The 23263-nt window shown below is 38.8% G+C and overlaps 2 protein-coding genes and 1 long non-coding RNA gene across 3 annotated transcripts in view; 1 reads left to right on the forward strand and 2 right to left on the reverse strand.

Annotated features, from left to right (window-relative positions):
* Positions 1 to 2406: 2406 nt before the first annotated feature.
* Positions 2407 to 10428, reverse strand: cnih4 (cornichon family AMPA receptor auxiliary protein 4). Its single transcript, XM_034873870.1, has 5 exons — positions 10180 to 10428; positions 9222 to 9290; positions 5286 to 5398; positions 4130 to 4270; positions 2407 to 3994 (listed from the first exon to the last, which is right to left on the reverse strand). The coding sequence occupies exons 1-5, from the start codon at positions 10264 to 10266 to the stop codon at positions 3967 to 3969; spliced, it is 438 nt and encodes a 145-aa protein (XP_034729761.1). The 5' UTR covers positions 10267 to 10428; the 3' UTR covers positions 2407 to 3966.
* The window catches only part of LOC117946054, a 21489-nt gene continuing 8270 nt past the window's right edge, over positions 10045 to 23263 (forward strand). The window contains exons 1-2 of the long non-coding RNA XR_004656956.1: positions 10045 to 10060; positions 13374 to 13376. This is a non-coding gene — a long non-coding RNA (uncharacterized LOC117946054). The remainder of the gene's footprint in view (positions 10061 to 13373; positions 13377 to 23263) is intronic.
* Positions 14362 to 23263, reverse strand: part of tgfb2 (transforming growth factor, beta 2) — a 102196-nt gene continuing 93294 nt past the window's right edge. Inside the window, exons 5-7 of the mRNA XM_034873855.1 lie at positions 16200 to 16374; positions 14794 to 14947; positions 14362 to 14563 (exon numbers count right to left, since the gene is read on the reverse strand). Of these exons, the coding sequence (XP_034729746.1) occupies positions 14405 to 14563; positions 14794 to 14947; positions 16200 to 16374 (488 nt within the window). The 3' untranslated portion in view covers positions 14362 to 14404. The remainder of the gene's footprint in view (positions 14564 to 14793; positions 14948 to 16199; positions 16375 to 23263) is intronic.

Consider the following 23263-nt stretch of genomic DNA (forward strand, 5'->3'; position numbering starts at 1 on the left):
TGTGTGTATATATATGTATATATGTGTGTGTATGTATGTATGTATGTATGTGTATGTATATATGTATGTATGTATATGTGTATATATATATGTATATTTATGTATATATATGTGTGTGTGTATATATATGTATGTATATATGTGTATGTATATGTATGTATGTATGTATGTATGTATGTATATGTATGTATATGTATATATATTTATATATATATATGTGTGTATATATATGTGTATATATATGTGTATATGTGTGTGTGTATGTATATATATGTATATATATATGTGTATATATGTATATATATATGTGTATGTATATGTATATGTATATATATATACAGGTATATGTATGTATATATATATGTGTATGTGTGTGTATGTATGTATATATGTATATATGTATGTGTATGTATGTATGTATATATATGTATGTATGTATATATGTATGTATATATATATGTATGTATGTATGTATGTATATATATGTAGGTATATATGTATGTATATATGTATGTATATGTATATATATATATGTATGTATATATATATGTATATATGTGTATATATATGTGTATATATATGTATATATGTGTATATATGTGTGTGTGTATATATATGTGTATATATACACTACCGGTCAAAAGTTTGGGGTCACTTGCAAATTTCAATTTCACTCCATTATAGACAGGATACCAGCTGATCTGGGTGGGTGGCTGATCTTTAATGCAATATCTCCATTTCCCATTATCATCAACCATTCATCCAATGTTCCAAATGCACATTTTGTTTACTAATCTGATATTATTTTAAAAAACTAACTAAGAAAACATTAAACAACCCTTTTGCAATTATGTAAGCACATAATGTAATCTGGAAACTGTTGCCCTGGTTAAAAAAAACAAGGCAACTGGTCTCAGCTTGGATTCTGTCTATAATGGAGTCTATTGGCTGTTCCAAGGCCCGTGCTTCGTTACAGACTCCACTGAAGGTCAGATGTTCATCCCGCCGGAGCTGTCGGCTCAACTCCCGTTTAATGGCTCCAGCCCGTAATCCCACTATCAGCTGGTCCAGCAACAGCAGAGGATCCTTTGCATCTTAAATAGTGGTACCCTAGAAATGGGTTAAACCTATTGCTCAGCAGCCACTAGGAGCTTAGGGCACTTACCCATTTAAACTGGAGAAGTAACCAAATGGCTCATAATCAAATTAAGTTTTTGTCTACGTGGGGTCTACATGTCACAAATCAACGTGTTTACGTGTTGTTGATGCGTTTACATGTAATAAATCACGTGTATTTGAACTGTTTATGGCTTTCCATAGACCGGGAGCGTCTCAGAAGGGGAGCGCGCACTTTACGTAACAATCATGTTTATTAGCTACTAGGCTATCTACCTTCCACCCCAAGCACTCTTGCAATTAAACTCCATGCCTTCTCTTCTCTGACATTGTCTTAAAAAGTATCTGTGGTGTCTTATGTTTTTCCAACCCCAAGAAAAATCTCTTGTCATGTGTGGTGTTGTAGAGGTGACGTGTACGATATTTGGGATTCTGTTCACTTCCTGTCTGGCTGTTTGAACAGTCCTCGAGGCGCGTAAAATACACAGACCTGGAGCATACCTTTTACGGGTGCAGTTTTTAAATTTGTCCTCAGCCAATTAAGTAGACTCAAACTCCATTAATATGTTGTGACCTACAAGCTTTCAAAGTGAGGCACATCAGCATGTTAAACAGACAAAGCCTCCACTTTCTAGGCCTACGCAAATGGCTATTTTATTATCAAAATATATCTGAAAATGACTCCCATGTTTGGGGTTCACCTCAAAGTTTTAGTCATGATCCAGTTAGCTGTGAATAAGCTGGGCTGTTGAAAGGTTTAGGCTGAAACACATGTTGCTATGAAAACACATACACCATACCATATTGTGAAGAACTGAAAAATGTAGACATGTCAATTCATCAACAGCAGAATCTATTTAACTATTATCTAAGAAACGTTATCACGCTTTAAATACAAATTCATTCACTCAACAGATTATAATAGTAAAATTGGGAATTTCTCTAAAATCAAATTGAATTAACTTATCCAATGGACATCAACTACAGATTCAGGAGGCTAATGACAATTACATTATTATAATTGTATCATTCGGTGTGTTCAATTTATTCAGTCATTTTTAACCTAAAACGTGTTACAAGTACAAGTGTTTTTTTACATTTTAGATTATAAACAGTGAAGTTATGATTCCACTAGTGAGTTTCTTGAAAGAACTTTTAGAACTTGATGGATTAGATTTGGTAATGGAGGACACAAACGCAGTGATAAAACGGCTAAAATAATTGAATAGTTGACAGAAAATGTATTTGACCTTAAAGCTACAAGGGAGAATAAATTGAAAACCATTCAAACAACTTTACATTTTTATTTATGAAACAAAAAGACAGTTTAGTGTGAATCAGACATGAACTTTTCTCATCAGCAGTACTCTGTTCACCCCAGCTGAAGAGAGAAATGGCTCCAGAATACTTTCACATGTAGAAGGTATGGATGAAAAGTCATGATTATTCTTCTGATACACACCAAATAAAGAGGAGTGCAGGCAAAAATCTCTCATCCCAGTGAAAAGCTAAGACACCTGCTGATGTAGGAGACTTTAAAACAGGAAATGTCAGACTTTAACTTACAGTGTGTTTATTGCAAAGGTCATTCAGTAAACACATGCGCATGAGATCAAATCCAACTGTTCTTATTGAAACTGTCACTCATCCAATAATACAACAGCCATTACATACACTTCTTTCAAAAACTAATTTAACCTTTTATGTGGCAAAGCACTTGACCAATGAAGGTCAGACAGCATTGAGCCCTGTGAGGAAACATCATTCCAGCACATCACAAGACTTTGGCCCAGACAGTGACAAATGAGGACTTTGTGTGGTTTAGGGCGATTGTCTTTTACTCTGAGCAGAACCACGTCACTGCACGTCACTGAATATACCGACATACATACACATGTTGATGCAATGACTGTATATTAATCAAATATGTTGTGTTAGAGTGTGTGTGTGTGGGCGGAGCTGTGGTTAGTGATCAGGGATGGAAGTGTGATGCTGGAGATCTGGCAGGTCTTGTATCCATAAAAAGTCTCATAATAGGCTTAGTGATCCACCATCTGATGATTACTGATGCACAATTTCACACTGAAATACTATCAAAAATCTCTGACTTTAACATTCAATTGTAAAAACGTTGGACACTTTAACCAAATGTGATGTCAACTTGGAGCGTTCAGAAAAAAAGAACAGCATGTGACATGACAAAGAGGTGACTGTAAATGTGCTCATACAGATTGGTTAAAAACAGGATTAAAAATATGCAAATCGTTTCATATGTCCTTTACAGTCAGCAGGTGAACTGAACACCTATGGGCACCTTACTGGGTGGGGAGGGAACAACAACAACAAAAATACAAGGTGTTTTGAGATTTGAAGCACTTTACATGTTTCCCCATTTGGCTTCTGTGGGAAAAAACCCACTCAATAACTCCATTTTAGATTCAGAGAGACAGAGGACCACTACACAGTACTGTGATTGGTAATATATGACTTCTTCACCGGCTGTTTCTGTTTTTATCTGCTCTAGGTGGCCTGCATGCTTACTTTACTGTGAAAATGTCTTATTTCTTATAGCCACTCTAATGATGTTGTAATTGTTGCAGATAAAGGTTGGAAAAAAACAACTTTTACTTATCCCCTTCACAATAGATCACTGGCTTGAACGGAATGTTAAATGGTTAAATATTAACCTAAGTATTGTATCAAAGTCAAAACTCTCAGATCATAACAACACAAATAACAGTAAGCTTCTTCTCTCTGATGTTATGAAAGATTGTATGCATACAGTAAAGGAGGAGGCTGTTGGGGGGGGGGGAACAGTGGTGTTTACAATTTGGCAACTTGCTGGGGGCCTCAGTCATTGATGAGAGCCAGGATCATGCTGGAAAAATGAGTGGGAAAGATATGTGTTAATACAGAAGTGTCTGTGTACAGCCACAAGTATTATTCGCTGATTGCTGAAAGCCTTGAACAGTTCACTATATGTCAGCATCACTGTAGTTGGTGTTGCTCTCACCTATACAAATAAATGAAGAAGCAGAGCAGGTGGTAACCCAGTTTAATCATGGCTTCCTTCATGTGGGACTTAAGCTGACCTCGGTTGTGGATCTCAGTTGGGTCAAACACGCCCATGTTTCCCATCGGAACCTTAACGTACCTGCAGGGATAACAGGGACAAGAAGAGAGTAAACCCAAGAGCCTGACTGCACCAGAAAGACCACGTTCATAGTAGATCAGCCAGTCCTGCAATTCGCCATTGGGTTGAGGTCAACAGATCAGAGGCCACGGTGGAGACAGTGAACCAGGTCAAGTGAAGGTAACATTTTTGTTGAGCTGTCGTCAACTCTTATTCAACCACAGCGCGCTTGTTAAGCAAATTTGTTATGAATAAGCAAAAACCAAAACTGTCTGTATGTATCCTAACTGTTTATCTTGATTTGCCACAAAACTTAAAGTTTGGCAAATTCTTGTAAACTTAGCAACTGGCTGAGACGGCAGCCTCAAACAGCAACACGGAATTTGGTGCCTCACTTTGGTGCCACAGAAATGCCTGCTGTTCTCTGTGATACTCCGAAACAGGCAACAGAAACATCGATGCACACAATGCTAGTTAACAACACACTTGACAGCAAGTAACGTTAGCCTACCAATAGCTAGTAGCTGGACTAAACGTGGTTAAAATGCTGACATCTAACGTAAAACAGTGTAAGTTTGACTGTATTTCACTGTAGAGGATTCCAACACCTGGACGTTAACAGTCTGCTGTTTTCGTTTTTGCTGAAACTGGTAGCTTTAGTCTTGTGGTGCATTCAAAGTTGTTGTTAAATACCCCTCATCCGGTGGTGGTTTTGTCATTTAACAGGAATTTACTGGTGAAATAACTTATTATTACATTATTGATAAATCATTTCATTTTGACCATACAGCTTAGCAATAAAAAAGCCGTTGTTTGATGTTTGTGCAATGTGAAAAACGTGTGTGTTTAAGATTTAATGAATATTGTAATGTGAAAATTTATGTGAAAATGCATGGTCGAGTCAAAATGTCTTGGGGGAGGACCCCACAACCCCCCTGTTGCAACTGCATGCCCTCCTAAAGCCTAGGGAAAACCCTGAACACTGCAGAAAGCATGTTGTCTAACAACGCAGGAAATAGCAACAGTATGAGCATACCTATAAATGTTCCAGGCTGCTACAGGCAGGTTGAGGAGGAAAATGAACCAGTGCATGGAGACCAACATCAGCATAGTGGAGAGACACTGGCCTACCATCTCTGGAATAACCCACTGGAAACACAAATTATCAAACATACATACATTAACATCATAGATCAGAACACTAAGGGGCCCTAATGCCGTCCCTGGTTGAACTCTTTAGGTGTGTGCAGACTGGCAGATGTTTTCCCAGACATTTACAACCTTTTAGTGCTCCAGTCTGTAGTCCCTACATCTCAGGGAAACCAGCATCATCCCTGTAAAGGTTGGGTATCAAACTTAGTGCTTTATAGGGTACGACCATATTGTGTTAATTCTACCAAGTACCGATTCCCGTTAAATCAATCTGTGCCAAATTTCAGTTCTTGAGAGCGCAAAATGGCGAGCTTCTCCTTTCTATCCTCTGCATGTTGAGAGAACACGGGGCTCACCGACACACACGCTCAGAGCTGCGGGGCAGATAGAGCAGGACTATGTTGTTACTGCAGCTTGTTCAAGTTAAAGTGAGTCATGGCAATGCTAGGGTTAGGGTCTGGCGAGTACCCACAGCATACTGGGTTCTGGGATGGTAGGGAAAAAAAGAGCTCTGATTAAAAGCCATTGCTTTAAACCAATCACAACCATCTTGGGGGGGGCGCCTCTGTAAAGTAGCCTCGAGAAAGAAACTTGTTTTGATGGAACATGTGTATGTTCAAAGGTTGTTTTAGTCTTGCAACATAAAACTCAGATTGGATAGTCTAGCTAGCTGTCTAGATTTACCCTGCAGAGATCCTAGAATAGTGAATCCATAGTCCTCACGAATCGACCGGAGAGTAAAATGCCAACACATAGGAAGCCCTCACTCCGAAAATGAGTGAAATCCGGCAAGGATATAGACTAGAATAATGCTAATAAAGCAGTTAAAAGTGTAGTTACACTTTTCAATACTCCACGCCGACAGTGTTCACTGAAATATAATATAACTATACACTTCCTCTAAGAGCAAAAACAAACCGGGCGCAGAGGTGACACGATTAGCCACGAAGCTGAGCTATTTCATTTCATCGGCCAAGTCAGCTTCCTCCAATCTGTCTATTCAGAGCAGCTGCGATTAGGGATGGGCATCATTCAAAATCTTTCGATCCGGTACCAATTTCGATTACCTCAGTTTTATGCCGGTTCCTAACAACACTTTTTTCCCCCAATACCATATGTTTTAAAATCCATTTCAACATCAAAACATTAAACACAAAAATGTTCAACCTTAATTGTGAATCAAAACAGTTATCAAAATAAAAAAATTCTGGTGACACTGCTCACTCAGAGTAACATTAACAATGGTTGTGCTATTGGATAGGGGTGCACCAGTCAGATACTCAGGATTGGTATCAATCCGAACTTGGCCAAAATTAACAAAAAAAAGAGAAACCTTTTGACCACAACATGAACAATAAAAAAACAAAAAAAAACAAATGCCGTTGTGTACAGGCTAATATTGAACTAAAATGCAAAGGAATGTAAACAACATTCAAACAAAGACATTTTAGTGCGAACTGCATGACAGAAACCTTGAACAAACTTGGTGACTGTCAACATCAAACAAGCTACCGTAATGGAAAATTAACTTAAGTGCAAAGGAATGTAACTCAATAGCCTTGCGCTGAAAGATGCTGTTGAAATAAAGTTCCTTGCCTTACAACCTCAGCCTGTCAGTCATCATAGTTGTGTTAGCACAACTGTGCCTGCTTGTCTCAGGAGGCAGTGTAACGTCAACAGCACCACGACCGCTTTCACCTCGCCATTAATATCATATCGCTGTCTGCATCAAGTTTTGAAAAACCCTAACCACACCTGAAACCACTTAATCGGCACTGCCGTGACTCACTGTGACTTTAACAAAACTGCAGAGCAGACATAGTTTACCCTGTCTGCACCTCTGCTTGCATGCATGTCAGAGCTCCGCTCTGTCAATATACAGAGACGACAGATAAGCTTGCGCTTACATGCTTTCTGATACCAAAATGTGGTACCAAAAAATAAGTAATTTTTTGATTGTCGTAGGATGTGGAGCATTTCATTCGGTGCCATGAAAGTATTTACGTTCGTTGCCCAGCCCTTACTGCGATCAGGCGCAGAGAGGCCGCACCGCCCTGCATGTTGCAGCGATTGTATTGGCATCTGCTCTATTTCTTCCGCAAGCAAATGTGTAAAGTCATTCTGAGGACTGATGAGCGCAAACTTGTTCTTTTTGGATCTAGGGTCCGCAGACAGTTTGTCCAAACACCCCCATGCACTGAATTCAAGCCACAGTACACTCTGAAGACAGTAAAGCATGGTGGTGCAAAAATCATGTTATGGGGATGTTTCTCATACTGTGGTGTTGGGTCTATTTATCGCATACCAGGCATCATGGATCAGTTTCAATGCATCAAAATACTTGAAGAGGAAATGCCTTTGAAATGGGTCTTTCAACAAAACAATGACCCAAAACACACCAGTAAGCGAGCAAAGTCTTGGTTCCAGATAAACCAGATTGATGTTATGGAGTGGCCGGCCCAGTACCCGGACCTTAATCCCATAGAACATTTGTGGGGTGACATAAAAAATGCTGTTTCTGAGGCCAAACACAGTAATGCAGAGGAATTGTGGAATGTAGTTCAACCGTCCTGGGCTGGAATATCTGTTCACTGGTGCTAGAAGTTGGTTGACTGTGGCATGCAACACAGATGTGAAGCAGTTCTCAGAAATAACGGTTATGCAACTAAATATTAGTGCAGTAATTAAGTAAAAATGTTGGTCATTTTTTTATTCAGAATTGAATGTGCAGTGTTCCCAATGCATTGATATTATGTAATTAAAAGCCATTCTAAGGATTTTGAGCATTATTCAGTTTTTTTAACACACTGCTATTATTCTAAACACAACTGTACATTGACTATGTTCCTTATACTTCAAGTTTAGATTCAGATTTAGTCATTTGGAATACCTTGTGAATAGCATTCTCAAGGTTTTTCCTGGCTCAGAATGGGCTTTTTGGGAATACATATGGGGATCTAATACTAATAATAATAAATAATAAATTTTATTTGTAATGCACTTTACATTTAAAAAAATCTCAAAGTGCTGCAGGTAAGATCATAAAAGCAAGGTAAAAAAAAACATCAGCAAGGTAAAAAAACATCAAAATCTTGGGTCCTCCGCCAGGAAGTTTTGAGCGCCAAATTTCCTGAATTCTGATTAATTTCTGGCAAAAATTTGTGGTGAAAACGCGGAAAACACAAAATACGGCTGGCAGATTAAAATTAGAAATTAAAAATATAATGGAATATAATGCAGTAAAGGGTTTTTGGATCGTGGACCTGGGCATACTACACATGACCCCAAAGTCCAGTTTGTGTAAATAATATGAATGAATGGATGGTAACATTTTTCACGTTTTTTTGTTTTGGTCCTAAATTAAATTTAGAAGTGACTTTCATAAACTGCTTATACTGTTTTAGCTCATTAAAAAAAAAAAAAAGTGTTATCAATACAAAATGTTAGGAAGTGTAATGTTTTCTCCGCAGAACAATAAATCCACTCAACGGAGAAGCCATTTGTGTTACTTTTATAGCGGAGCATTCAGGTCCAGTAAAAAAGCTTTTGGCTCGTATAACAGGGCCAGCAGCATGTGTAAAACATAGCAGCTGTGGATGAGAGGGAGGCTGTCTGCTGAAAACCAACTGCTTTGGCACTCATGATTTTGGCGATTGCTATAAACCTCTTTTTGGTGGGGGGGCACGCCAAAACTTTCTCTATGCAGGAAAAACAATGACTCATCATATAATACAATAAAACATGCAACAAGGCACTACAAAAAGACATCATAAATAAAAAGGAGTAAAAATCTGTATTAATCCAGGATGACATGACTTACTTTGTTTAGCTTGGAGCAGCATGCTCTAGCATTGATGTAGTCACATTCTAGATCAGACAGGGTGATAATCTGAGCTTCAAGTAAAGGTGCCAAAAAAAAGAAGCTGTGTTGAATTAAAAAAATGTATTTTTGTCCTTATTCCTTGCTTCTATCAGCTCCATTCAACTGGACAAAATAGACGCCTGACAGACAACCTACAAGATGTTGTCATTAGTGAAATACAATATCATAATATATAATCGACTATACTTCAGACATGGCATTGACCATATCCAACTGACAGTGACACTTAAAATTATTCGTTCTGATTTGTACTTTTAAACTTTTGTTTTACCCGATCTGATGCTGCACACTTTTTTTAATATGCCAAGATCACAAATGGAACCACATTAATATGAAGAACTGCCACACGAGTCCCGTTAACGTTAGAAACGTTACCGAATTGATATGCAAATGATAATCAAGATAACGGTAAAGGTAAATTATTTAGAGACTGCAGTTGGAATAACTTTTAAATTATTGTTTAAATGTTAGCTCCAGGGGCATCAATTATGGCTCACAGATCAACATGAATTAAATTGTTACATATTTCGGGCGTAACGTTACAAGTGGCCGTACCAGTAACAGCGGTGGCAAGCTAAATGTTTTTTTTCTTTAATCTCCCACTATGGTTATATTAATTTAAAGCTTCCCGTGTAACTTTGAGTTTGAATTTAATGTTGTTCTAATCTTAACCACACATTGTCATCCGTCTACTCTGCTTAATAATAACTTAGTTCACGCTAGCACATCACTGCCTCTTGTAAGAAGGCGGCTAGCTGACTAGCTAGCTAGTTAACGTTAGCCTTATTGTACTGACATGAAGAAAGAAATTCATAAGCAGCTGTCTGCAAGCTAACGTTAGCCGCTTTGAATACAGCTCAACACCCGCCAAAAATGACATAACTTAAAAGGATACAAAGTAGACCGAGAGGAAAATAAGTGCACAACAATCCACAAGGGAAAGAATGAACACTGCCGCTTCCATGTTTTTTTCTTCCGTCATTCTGGGTGATGTGTTTTCACTTACGGCCAGTTGTCGATACAGTTATTTTATTGGATTACTGCCACCTAGCGGACTGGAGTTGAGCGAGTGGACCCTGGTAACCCCAGAGTCAAAAACAAAGTTAAGTGACTGTTCTGATACTGAATTAAGCTGAATTAGTTTGAGTTATTACCAATATATCAGTAAGATGCTGATTGCTGAAAATGATGTATGTGAATGCTTGTTATTGAAGTGGCACCTCCCGGGCTGAACTGCAGTTAGTCGATTGGCCATGAGGCAAGTCAATCCTCATAGAACCCTGATATTAAAAAATCCCAAATTTATTGCATAAATAAATGTGTTTACAGCCGTTCATCTCTATAGCTAATTTCCCTCTTCATGATAACTGTATGTCTCTTTTGGTGTGTGACAGTCCGAAAAGACAGCAGCTGCAAATATGCACTCTAGTACATCACCGTTACGGACCACTTTAGTTCCAGTTACAATGCAGTTTGTTACATATTCCCCCCTGTCCCACCACAGCAAGAAAAGCAAAAACCTGCACTTAACACATTGCACTACATTGACTTAATGAAAAGTTAGCAGATGAGATGCCATGATTACATATCAGGGGACAGAGAAGACAGAGAAAACTTAAGTAGTGGTGAATTTACCCATTAGGCAGAATTTAAAATACAAACAATATATGCAAAAATGCAGTCTCGCATAGGAATTGGTTTAACATATTGTTTTTTTCCCCAGAGGAAAAGAAAACTAGAAAAGAGTTCTCAAAAATGTCTCATATATTTCTCCTAGACAACAATGAGGTCTGTGTAAAACCAAAACAAGATTACAGCTAATTTCTACTGTTTCTTATGTTTTAGTCTAAATCCTTGATGTTCCACTTCCGGGATTGCTCCGTTGCCAATGTAAATTCCCATAGACAGTGAAGAAGTGGACCAACAGATCCCGTTGTTCTGGACGGAGACCAGTGAAGGAAAATAGAAGCACTTTTCCGGTGATGGCTAGGCGTTACTGCACAGCCTCCAACTGCGCTTGATGACATAGTCGTGACGTGGGTAGTGTGTCTGAAAGTTGTAAGTCTTCTGGTAGCTGTGCCAAGAGAAATCTCAATCCTTCCCAGTCAGCAGAGACAGAGAGCGTAGGTATATGTAAGGAGATAACATAGACACAGGCTAATTACTGCTGACTAACATGCTAGGTAAATTTAGTAATTAAACCTAAACAGCAGATGTAAGTTGAAACTGTCTGCGAGCTTCTCCTGGCAATACGGTGATTTTTCAACTATGCAACGGTAAGTTGCGTGGTTGTGACGCAACTGTTAGCCTATTTTAAAAAAAACATCTTCGACAGAGCCATAACTGGAGCTACAAGTTAATACAGCCTTTGATACATTGTTGTGTTTCTTTATAAATAAACAATGCACAAAAAGAGTCTTGAAATGCTTCCGATGTACAGTTATTCACTGTCAAAGTGGCAATGGGATGCTAACTGTAAGTGATGGCTTCGTAGCATTAAAATGGCACAATGGGAGCTAAGGCCTACTCCCTTGCTAGTGACGAACTTTTCAACAACAAAACGAAAAGAGTTTTAAATTATGCAAAGGAAAACACGGGTAAAAAAGCTGCGACACATTCCGACATTGACCCCAGGAGGATCCAATACTGGAAGAAACAGAAGGATGAACTGACAAGATTAGCTAGCCGACAAGAGCAGAGCACAGCTAGCTAGCTGTATGTAGGACAAAAAAAGTTAGCCTGGAGCTAGAAACAAAGCTACCGGCTGTAACGTTAATCTACCGTCTGTAACGTTAATCAGATATGCTTTGCTGTGACTGAAAACTGTGTGTGGGTGAGTTGTGGGCAGAGAGGAGTGAAGTGAGGGGTATATGTCAGGGGAGGGGCTGTGTTATTTTCAGGACTTATTTCACATGTAGACACTTATCACTTATACTTCCAGTGTTTGCCTTCATCTTATATCTCAATGTGACAATTGTGTGAGGTGATGTATGTTGACAGAGCCTTTAAATTGCGAACAGGGGCATACCTGTACAAAATCCATATGTATGCATGAATGTATGTATCTGTATCATAAATGTGTAGCATGTATGTGTCCTGTGCAGTGGGGCCACAATAAGCCACATTTTGGCATGACTTTGATACCACTGCTAAAGATTACTTTGCAAACATTATATATTTTCATCAAATGTGTTCTGCCAGTTGAAATTAGTTTCAGTCACCTCTAGGAAGCGCCAAGGTGTGCACTAGACAAGGCAGGGAATTCAAAACAAACATGAGGGGTGTCACCAAAGCATTTGTTCATTAAAGAATTGTGACCCAGATACAAAACAAACAATTGCATGTAAATATTGAAATTTAAAGCAGGGAATCTGTGTCTGCCATTTGTCCTTTGCATAACTCCAGAACTGTTCATCCGATTTGCTTTACCTGTCCCAGTATTTTTATGACTTAAATTGTGTTAACTATTTATTGTCAATCTTACTGTGGCACTCACAATTTCATTGCATGGATCGCCGTGAAATGACAATAAAGGTTTATCTTATCTTACTTCACACTTGGTACACGTATTGGTGGAGGCCTAATGGTGTGCTTTGTGTCAAATTTAGTGCAGTTTGGACACATAGTATTAATAAAGTCCTAATAAACAAGCAAACAGTTGTACGGACTTTGTCAAGCATGCTGTCTGCAGGGGGCCATCAGTGACTTAAACACCTCTTTGAAAAATGAATATCTCCGCTAAGTGAGAAGAAAAAACTTTATTATTCTTCACAAACAATCATACAGTACAATGTAGGGAAATTAAATCTCTGCATTTAACCAATCCTAAGTATTAGCAGCAGTGGACAGCTACATACAGCATCCAGGGAGCAACTTGGGGTTCAGTGTCATGCTCAGGGACACAGTGACATGTGGCCTAGGATTAGAGCCTAGATTGAGAGCCTAGGATTAAACCGCGTTTAAGGGGTGACCTACTGTGCCTGTGATTCACAGCCACCCTCTGTGTCGCCTAATAACGTTACCGCTGGTAAAAATGCCTAATTAATCGTGGTTTTAGGTTACTTTATAACTGCTGTAGTTATGTCAAAGCAAGTAAATAACACGCCTGTTTGGAAAAGAATACCCCCGCTGAGTGTGTTTCTGGCCAGAAGTAGTTGCACCTTGGTGTGTTTTTCAGGGGCAGATTTATTAATTTGGGGCCAGCAGTCAAATGCTGTATTGCTTTACTTTCACCCTTTCTTTAACTGGGAATAAATTCAAATGCAGAGGGATTGGAAGCAGCCCTGAGGACAAGCTACTTTCAAATCTTGCTAGCTTTTCAACTTTACCAACGCTACCTTTAAGGCATTTCACTGGATTAATTACACAGTTACTGCTTGGCATCAACCAGTTTTTCACATCATGAATGGATCCCATCCTATTTAATATGGTTTTTAAACTGTTGCCAGGAGCAAAATATCTAAATATTTCACTTAAAGAAAGCAATGATGAACATGTCAAACACTGTACCACATTATTTCATGGTTTTCAGTTGCACATAAAGTTATTAAATGTGAGGGCATTCGTATTTTGTGATGTCTTGTTTTACTTGGCTACATGGGGACATTGTCATTTAGACTTGTTTAGCACCAAATAACTACACTGGCACCCCTCTTGGATAAGGTTGAATAGGTGAAAAAAGCTGCACGTTGATATTGGACAGCCAACAACGCTAATGCTTGAAAAACAAAATATTACACAAAAAACTAAAGACTTGTGTGTTCTCCATTAAATTCTCTGTACACAATCCCCAGTCGGCTTGTGATAAGGCAGTGTCAACTTATGCAATCCAACAATCTAGCTATGGTACCCAGCATTGGTATCAAAGTCAAGTTTCCTGTATCATGACAACACCATTCAATATGTTGTGTATGCATTGAATCGGTCTATTCTCCAGCACACCACCCCAAAGTGCCGGTGTGAAAATGGAAATGTAATGTAATGTAAGAGAAAATACAGTTGTACGTGTGTGTGTGTGTATGTGTGTGTATGTGTGTCTGTCTGTCTGTCTGTCTGTGTGTCTGTCTGTGTCTGTCTATGTGAAGGAAGGAGAGAGTGTTTGTGCTGGCTTGTAAGCGCTTTTAGCTGCACTTGCAGGACTTGACCTTCATGTTGGAGAGCTGTTCTATTTTGGGGGTCTTTCCAATGTAGTAGAGGATGGTGAGGGGCTCCAAGTCCTGAGAGACGCAGCAGGGTGATGCAGATGCTTCAGGGTTAATGGTGTTATATAGGCCTAATACCTAAAACACAAGAATAACAGCTATTCAGAAAATATAAGCATATAAATATAACAATATAAGTAACGTGGAACAGACCATTGATGTTCAAGTTACTGACCTTACCAACTCTGATCACACAAATTCTTTAACCTTTGACCTGTCCCTCAACTTTGGACAGTTATGACAAATTCTTTCTATTATAAGAATTTCCTGATTTTGGATCAATAAAAGGACAATTATCTATACAGTACCTTGGAATGCTGGGTATCGGCACTCCACAGATATGGACAGGCCCCGGCACAGAAGTTGGCCTCATAGCCCTTGGGCTCGTGGATCCACCTCCAGCCCAGGTCCTTTCTAAAATCAATGTAGAGTGACCGTAAGCAGCAGTTGTCCTGAACGTTCCTACAAAAAGATGAAGGGGAGAAGTGAATCATGTTGCAGTAGTCTGACACAGTTGGTGTACACAGTTCATTATAGATTATGATAAATATAAATAAATAATATTAAAGTATATCTATTATTTATTTTTTATTAGACAGCATAGATAAAGAGGTAAGGGGGGGAAAACACCCAGCCAAGGGCTGTAGGTTAGATAGAACTTAACCTACATGGGGCACAAACTCTACCAGGTAAACTAGCCCCAAAGACATCTCAAAATAACCAAGCCACGATGAAACAAAATTGCCCAAACCAAACTCATTTTGTTGGGACCTGTCAGGTAGTAGAGCTCTGTGGCACATGTGAGCAGGACAGATGTGGTTAACCTGACGGTAGATTGAGGAACAGGGGAATGCCATGAAAGTAATTGGAAATGAGTCAAGACACTCTGTTTAAAGGAGAATTCTGGCAATTTCTTCCATTTATCTAGGTCGTCATGAATATGCAGATACAAATTTCTTTGCATTCATTTGTGCATTGTGTTTCCAAAGTCACAAATTAGAGGCAAAGATATGACACAGATTTACAGATACAAATATCTCTACATTTATTTGTGTGTTTCACGAGTTATACATTTCTATGAGATTGTTTTTGCACCAACGTTTTGACACTTCAAAAGGGCACAGTCTATCTGTGTTTGTAGGCATAATGCTCTCTATGGAAAGCTATAGTAAGGAAATTCCTATGTTAGCAGCTCCTTAACACTAGCACCAAACTATAACCACTAAGTCAGACGCCTGAGAGTATCTGTATCCTATTGTTATCACTGATGGCCTAAAAATCTCTCTCCATCTCTATAGAAATATACATCTCTCGAAAATATCTTCATACTGGCACCCATTGTGCATTGTGCTTCACGAGTTGCAAATTCCTATGGCCATTTGAAGCGCCACACAAAGCAGTTGACGTCAGTTCAATGCAAAAAAGCACTAACAAAACAATTTAAACAAACTGTAGTCATGAAGTAAATCTCTCAATAACTGTGGCAGGATTATCTGTCCATACAGTTTATGTGCAAATGATGTGACATTGAGAGCTTTTGACTGCTTATCAATACATAAAAACCACAACTCTCAGCACAGAATACTTTGATATTGCCATGATTCCTGACACCTGAGGCAGATATCAGGTCACCATAAAAGGAAAAGTCACAGAGAGGAGAATCTGAACTGATGTGGGTGTAATGAGACTAAGAGTGTGAATTCCTGGTTCGTACTTGGAGCAGTATGCTGTGTCCAGGGCTCTCTTGGATCGTTGATAAGGGTGGTGGGACTGGGACTCCAGCCGGTATGAAGGCAACAGCATAAGAAGAAGGTGTGGCGCCTGATTGCTGTGTCGCCGATTCTTAAACGCCTTTAGGTTAACACCTTGGACAACGCTATCATCAATACCTGGAAACATAAAAGAAATCAATAGGCTGCATACTACTGTATGTGAATACTTTTGTTAATAAACAGGTCAAAACATAAGATTTAATCTGATCACATTTATCAAAGTAAAGAGACTAAAGGCATTATTTAGAAGGAAGTGTTTGTCAGAACTTGAAACTTCTCACACTTCAATATTCCACCAAACAGTTACAGTAACAGTAATGTGGTTCTATGTTGCATTAGCATTTAGCCTGCTGGTTGGATAGTAATTAGACCATTCTATCTAAGTACGATAGACAGTTGTAAGATTGAAAAAATAACCATTGATGTTGATGGAAAGTAGCGTGACTGTGTGTTAAATTTGGCTACTGCAGACCCAGGCCTTGTACGAAATTTGCAGATTTTTGTGACGGGGCGGTTGCAGAAATATCTGTGTTATAAGGCAGTGTTTTTGATTGTTGGTCATTTGTAAGCCTGCAAAATATTGATGAGGCCAAAAGACATTGTGCCTGTTACGTTATGTAGAACGAACTACATTTAAACGATTCTGCCTCAACCATCTCTGTCGACATCGCCATTGTTAAGCAGTTTAAATATTTAGGCATTGAGGTCTTCCCCTGCTTAAACCAGATCATTACTCGATCGAACTATTCTGTTGCTCTGAACAGCGTTTTAAAGGATATGGAAAAGTGGATTGGTCTTCCCATGTCGATTCAAGCCCGTAACTTAGTGATCAAAATGAATGTGTTGCCCAGGGTCAATTCTGTGAGCTCTATGCTACCTCTCTCCCCATCTGCTGGCTACTGGCGTGAATTACAATCAGCGGTATCTAATTTTCTCTGGAAAGGCAAGTGACCTGCTGACTTAAGATGTGTACCTACAGAGGAGGAAAGAAAATGGTGGCCACTTAGTTCCCAACTTTAAACATTATTTCATTATTTCATTATGGAAACAAAGGGGATCTCATCGTCTAAAAGACATTTTTGGTGACGTTGGCTTATTACCCTTTTCTGACTCACAAAATGCATTCAGTCTACCACGTTCCTCTTTTTTCTTATACCTTCAGTTAAGGTTGGCACTCAAGGCATACGGTGACCCTGGCAGAGGGCTCTGCCCATCCATCCAATCCGGAAGTTTTTTACTGTGCAGTCTAAAAAATGTGGTATGGTATCCAGGCTTTATCCGTTCTTAGTGATATCTGGCAATGTTGGTTTCCTATTGAGAGGATCTGGGCATGTGATTGCCTAGGTCTGAGTAACGCTCTCAACTGGCATGATGTATGATCTAACATCCCAGATGTATCACGCAATCCAGACCATCAGCAGATTCACTACAATTTCATTCTTAGGACATATCTCACCCCTGTGAAAATGCACAACATGAAAATTATTGACATCTCTACATGGACTCTCACCCAATTAAAGCTCAAGGCCTAGAACAGTATTGCATCCAAAATCTCCACCTTGATTAATGTTACTGTACCCGTTACGGTCAATGTATTGATTCTGAATTACCTGTCAGCCTTTCAACTTTCTAAAGCTGAAAAACGTGCTGTGTTTGTTGGTCTTATAGCTGCTAAGAGGATGATTGCAACCCATTAGAAGCCACCTTATGACTTATCTGTTGGACATGGATCCTTTCTTTTTTGGTTGTCACATACATGGAACTCTCTACGGCTCGCGTAGGTGGAGCCGGGGTACACTTTAGACACTTGGCACAGCCTAGCTGCGTCCTTAAGGTCAAGGCGTTCTTTTGTTTGTGTGTGTGATTGGACCCTTGTCTTGTCTTTGTCTGTGTGTGTCTGTTTGTGTGTATCTCCCTCCCTCCTGTCTTTCTTCACTGTGTTTTTGTGGCCCTGAATATAAAAAAAAAAAAATGTGATCACAAAAAAAACTGTGCTTATGTGGTAAGTTGAATATTGTTGTTCCACAATTGGACAATGGATGCTGTTCAACTTGACCTTGGTATGTAATATAATGGCCCTTTTCTTTTAACTGTTATTATACATTTTTTCTTCTCGCTCTCATTTTCAAATGGGAATTGTTGTGTTTCTGTAAATAACATCACAGAGTTCGGTTTAGACCTGCTCTTTTATGAAAAGTGCAATGGGATAACTTTTGTTGTGATTTGGCGCTATACAAATAAAATTGAATTGAAGTGAACATTTGATGTCATGTATACTCTTTTGTTTATTTAAATCCAATCTACAATTTGATTTATTTTAATTTTAATTAGCAGGGCCCTCCTTCTGTTTCCCTACATAAGCTATACATCCTGAGCCTGTGGTAATGTGTTACCTGCCATTTACTTATATTTTTCCTTGTGTGTGTGTGTGTGTGTGTGTGTGTGTGCGCGCGCTCATCACTTTCTCTCTCAGTTTCCGTTTTGCACTTGTGAAAATTACTAAGGACTCCTAATTGCATAAGACAAAGGACTTATCTATTTACTGGTGTTATTTGATCTTAGTGCTGACTTTGATACCAGTGACCATCATATCCTATTACAGAGACTGGAATATTTAATTGGCATTAAAGGAACTGCTCTAAGCTGGTTTAAGTCTTATTTATCAGATAAAGTTTAGTTTGTACATGATTAGAATGAATCTTCCATGCACGCCAACGTTAGTCATGGAGTCCCACAAGGTTCTGTGCTCGGTCCAATCCTTTTCACTTTACATATGCTTCCTTTAGGCAATCTTATCAGGAAACACTCCATAAACTTTCATTGTTATGCAGATGATACTCAATTATATCTTTCAATCAAGCAGGATGAAACTAATCAGCTAGCTAAACTGTAATTTTCTAATGTTAAACTCAGATAAAACTGAAGTTATTGTTCTGGGGCCCAAGCACCTCCGTGACGCATTATCCAAAAAGATAGTTACTCTGGATGGCATCAGCCTGCCTCCAGCACCATTGTGAGGAATCTTTGAGTTATCTTTGACCAGGACATGGCATTTAATTCTCTCCTCCTGTCTGTCTGTCTGTCTTTCTGTCTATGTCTCTCTTTCTCTCACCCCCAACCGGTCGAGGAAGACGACCGCCCACCCTGAGCCATGGTTCTGCTCAAGGTTTCTGCCTCTTAAAAGGAAGTTTTTCTTGCATCTGTTGCCTAGTGCTTGCTCTTGGTGGAAACTGTTGGTTATCTGTAAATAACTTCAGAGTACGGTCTAGACCTGCTCTCTTATGAAAAGCGCAATGAGAGAACTGTTGTTGTGATTTAGCGCTATATAAAAAAATTGAAATTGAAATTGAATTGATGTTTGTAGGGCTTTTATAAGATGTGGGGTGGCCACATATTGTTGCAAATATGGTGTGTGAGTGTGTTATTCCTAATGTAGAGGCAGTTCATTTTTAATGGTTTTCATCAACATTATCATTTATGAAAACATTTCACTATTAGCAACATTTATAGAACTCTCTATGCTCTGACTGACTCTACAAAGTGTACTTTATCAACTACTAATTAAACTTAACTAACAACTAAAAACTAAAGTTTCTCGTACTCCTCCTTAATGTATTAACTTGAGACAATGCAAGAATATTAATAGATTGTAGATTGTTTTATTCAAAACACAATTGTGCACTGTAAAAAGCAACCTATAGAATTTACTCAACAATTTGCACTCTGTTTGGGTAGATTTCACCACATGTTTTGAGTAAAGTGTATCTACATTTAACAACTATGATACACTAAAAGAAATTGGGTAAGGTCTACCTAACATTTCCTAATACATTACACAACTGATCATCTATACAAAGTAAGGAACATTACCTCTTGATTGGAAGAACTTAATACTTAATAATAGTTATTACTAATTGAACAATGTTAGTAATTAATCATTATTTATTCAGGGAAGGTAAACTTTCAAAAATATTGTCAGACACAGTAGATAATTGATCATGTTAATTTATTTTAATCAATCAAATGTTCAAAAAATAAAGAAGAGGAGGCAGAAAAGAGCCCTCTCCACTCTGCATATTCAGTATATATATTCATATATGGATTCCAGTTTGTTTGCTATCCCAAACATAAACATCTTACTAGGGATGAGCCGAGTACTCAGCTGAAACGAGTATCCGGTACGGATAAAGCACTTTTGAGTCAATATCTGAATGAATACAACTCGTCAGCTGACCGCGACTCGGCTCACTCACACACACACAGAACACGGGGAACAGCGCTCCCTCTCCCTCTCTCCCTCCCTCTCTCTATCAGACACTCAGGTCCGCGGTCTTTTCCGTTAACGTTTAGGGTTTCTTCAGCTTCAGGTTTGTTTTTAACTTTGGTTTGTAGTACTTACAAAGTAAGTAGTAAGTAACTTACAAGTACTTACTTACTTATGATAACCAGTAGGTTTCTGGTAAACGTGGGGTTTCAGACATGCTGCTTGGTTTAAATGCGACTCCCGTTGCGTCTCTGCCGTCATAGATCTTTTTTTTTTTTTACCGTCAGCTGGCTTCATTAAATTCAATGTAGATCTGAGAAACAGCATCTGCCATTGACACCATGACAAAACCATTGATCTGAAGCTCAATGCTGTCATGTAAATAGTTTTCTAATCAGCAATAAATATAAAAAATTCTGATCAACCCATATCAATTGCATCCTTAAAATGACATACTGGTTAAAGCCCCGCCCATTTCAAGACAACCCGACCCACTTCCGTGTTAAATTCTGTCCACTTCCGAGTTAGGCCCCGCCCAGTCCCTGTACAGATAAGGATACAGATAATTCATTTGGTAAACAGATACAGATACAGATAAGGCTGTACTCGCTCATCCCTACATCTTACATTTTAAAAGTTTACAATAAACACAGTTTTATGGTAATCCATCATTTTTTATATGGTTGAGAAACATAAGCAGATATTTGCAAAGCCTTATGGGATTGTTGAAATCTGCATTTTCCACATCTCAACACTGTGTTCCTTCGGTTAAAGGAACTGACAGACTAGTACCAGGAAGAAACACACTGAGTTCAGTCCTTGCTCAACCAATTTGTGTCTTTTCAATAACATTGATCCATTAAATGACATGCATTGTTTGAATGTAGAGAATTTCAATGTGACACTGCACTTCGGGAGATGAATTTTTCTGATTTCATTTTACAGTGAGCCTTCCTCAGCACGAACACACATAAAATTAATTCACAGCAAGTTTCCAGGAAACAGTCAGTCTGTGCCTGAACACAGTGACAAACAGTTCATCCTTAGCTTACTTAGCACCAGTTTTTTACTGGCAGTTTTGCTCTGTCAAGCATCCAAAGAGTTTTTGAAATACTTTAAGTATATTCAAACTTCTTAGTATACTCAAGTTTGAGGGCGTAGATCAATCCCATCAACAGCACACATGCCTTGGTTTGTTTTCCACACTTGTCAGCACTTGGTTTCCCTCCATCGCAATCAAAACGTCTGCTGTATGCTCCTTGGCTTCAGGATTGTGGATCACATGCACCTTCACCACCATGTTAAAAAAAGAAACAAAATCATGCACTTTTAAGTTAAGGACAATCCCAATATATTTATTGATCACGTTTTTTTGGCTTGACCAAGAAAACGTTTCTTCTGCCAGCCGATTCTGTACCTTTGCCTGCATTGTTTGTTGAACAATAAATCCACTTACCTTTTACCTCTGCATTCTGAGTTGTGCATATGAGTCCGCCTTTGTACCCTGACAAAAATGTTGGTTTAAAAAACCTCATTATTAATATAACAAAGTTACATTATGATTTTAATTGTGGATAGACCTCCTACATCATTACATATGGGGGCGGCTGTGGCTCAGTGGTAGAGCGGTTGCCTGCCAATTGGAAGGTTGGTGGTTCGATCCCCGCCCCTGCAGTCATTGTCGAAGTGTCCTTGGGCAAGACACTGAACCCCGAATTGCCCCGAAATGTGTGTGAATGTTTATCTGATGAGAAAGGTGGCACCTTGTACGGCAGCCCCTGCCACTGTGTGTGTGAATGTAAAAGCGCTTTGAGCAGTTGTTAAAACTGGAAAAGCGCTATATAAATACAGCACATTTACATACTAAACTGACATTAGGAGGCGTGGCAATTCTGTCTAATGGTGGCCGTGCCCACATATCCACAGTTTTCATGTACTGTATATACACAATGAGGAAAATAAGTATTTGAACACCCTGCTATGTTGCAAGTTCTCCCACTTAGAAATCATGGAGGGCTCTGAAATGTTCATCGTAGGTGCATGTCCTGTGTCACTGTGAGAGACATAATCTATAAAAAAAAAAATATATAAATCACAATGTACGATTTTTTAACTATTTATTTGCATGATACAGCAAATAAGTATTTGAACACCTGTCTATCAGCTACAATTCTGACCCTCAAAGACCTGCTAGTCTGCCTTCAAAATTTCCACCTCCACTCCATTTATTATCCTAAATTAGATGCACCTGTTTGAGATTGTTAGCTGCATAAAAACACCTGTCCACCCCATAAAATCTGTAAGAAGAACTCTGTGTTTATCAGCGACAGCCGAGAAACCTGACTGATCTAGAGAAGATCTGTGTGCAGGAGTGGGCCAAAATCCCTTGCAGAGTGTGCAAACCTGGTGAAAAACTACAGGAAATGTTTGACCAATGGAATTGTAAACAATGGCTACTGTACTAAATATTAACAAGAATTCTCTCAGGTGTTCAAATACTTGTTTGCAGCTGTATCATACAAATAAACAGCTAAAAAATCATACATGATTTCAGGATTTTTTTTGGAGATTATGTCTGTCACAGTGGACACGCACCTACCATAACAATTTCAGACCCCTCCATGATTTCCAAGTGAGAGAACTTGCAAACTAGCAGGGTTCCTCACTATATATACACTCACCGGCCACTTTATTAGGTACCCCATGCTAGTAACGGGTTGGACCCCCTTTTGCCTTCAGAAC

This window comes from Etheostoma cragini, chromosome 6, assembly GCF_013103735.1.
Source record: "Etheostoma cragini isolate CJK2018 chromosome 6, CSU_Ecrag_1.0, whole genome shotgun sequence".
Taxonomy (NCBI): domain Eukaryota; kingdom Metazoa; phylum Chordata; class Actinopteri; order Perciformes; family Percidae; genus Etheostoma; species Etheostoma cragini.

Coding starts and splice junctions, on each gene's coding strand:
- cnih4 (XM_034873870.1), bottom strand. CDS start 10,266: ATGACGGAAGAAAAAAACATGGAAGCGGCAGTGTTCATTCTTTCCCTT. Junction 4,271..5,285: donor GCAGCCTGGAACATTTATAG/GTATGCTCATAC, acceptor TTATCCCTGCAG/GTACGTTAAGGTTCCGATGG. Junction 3,995..4,129: donor TTCTTCATTTATTTGTATAG/GTGAGAGCAACA, acceptor TCATTTTTCCAG/CATGATCCTGGCTCTCATCA.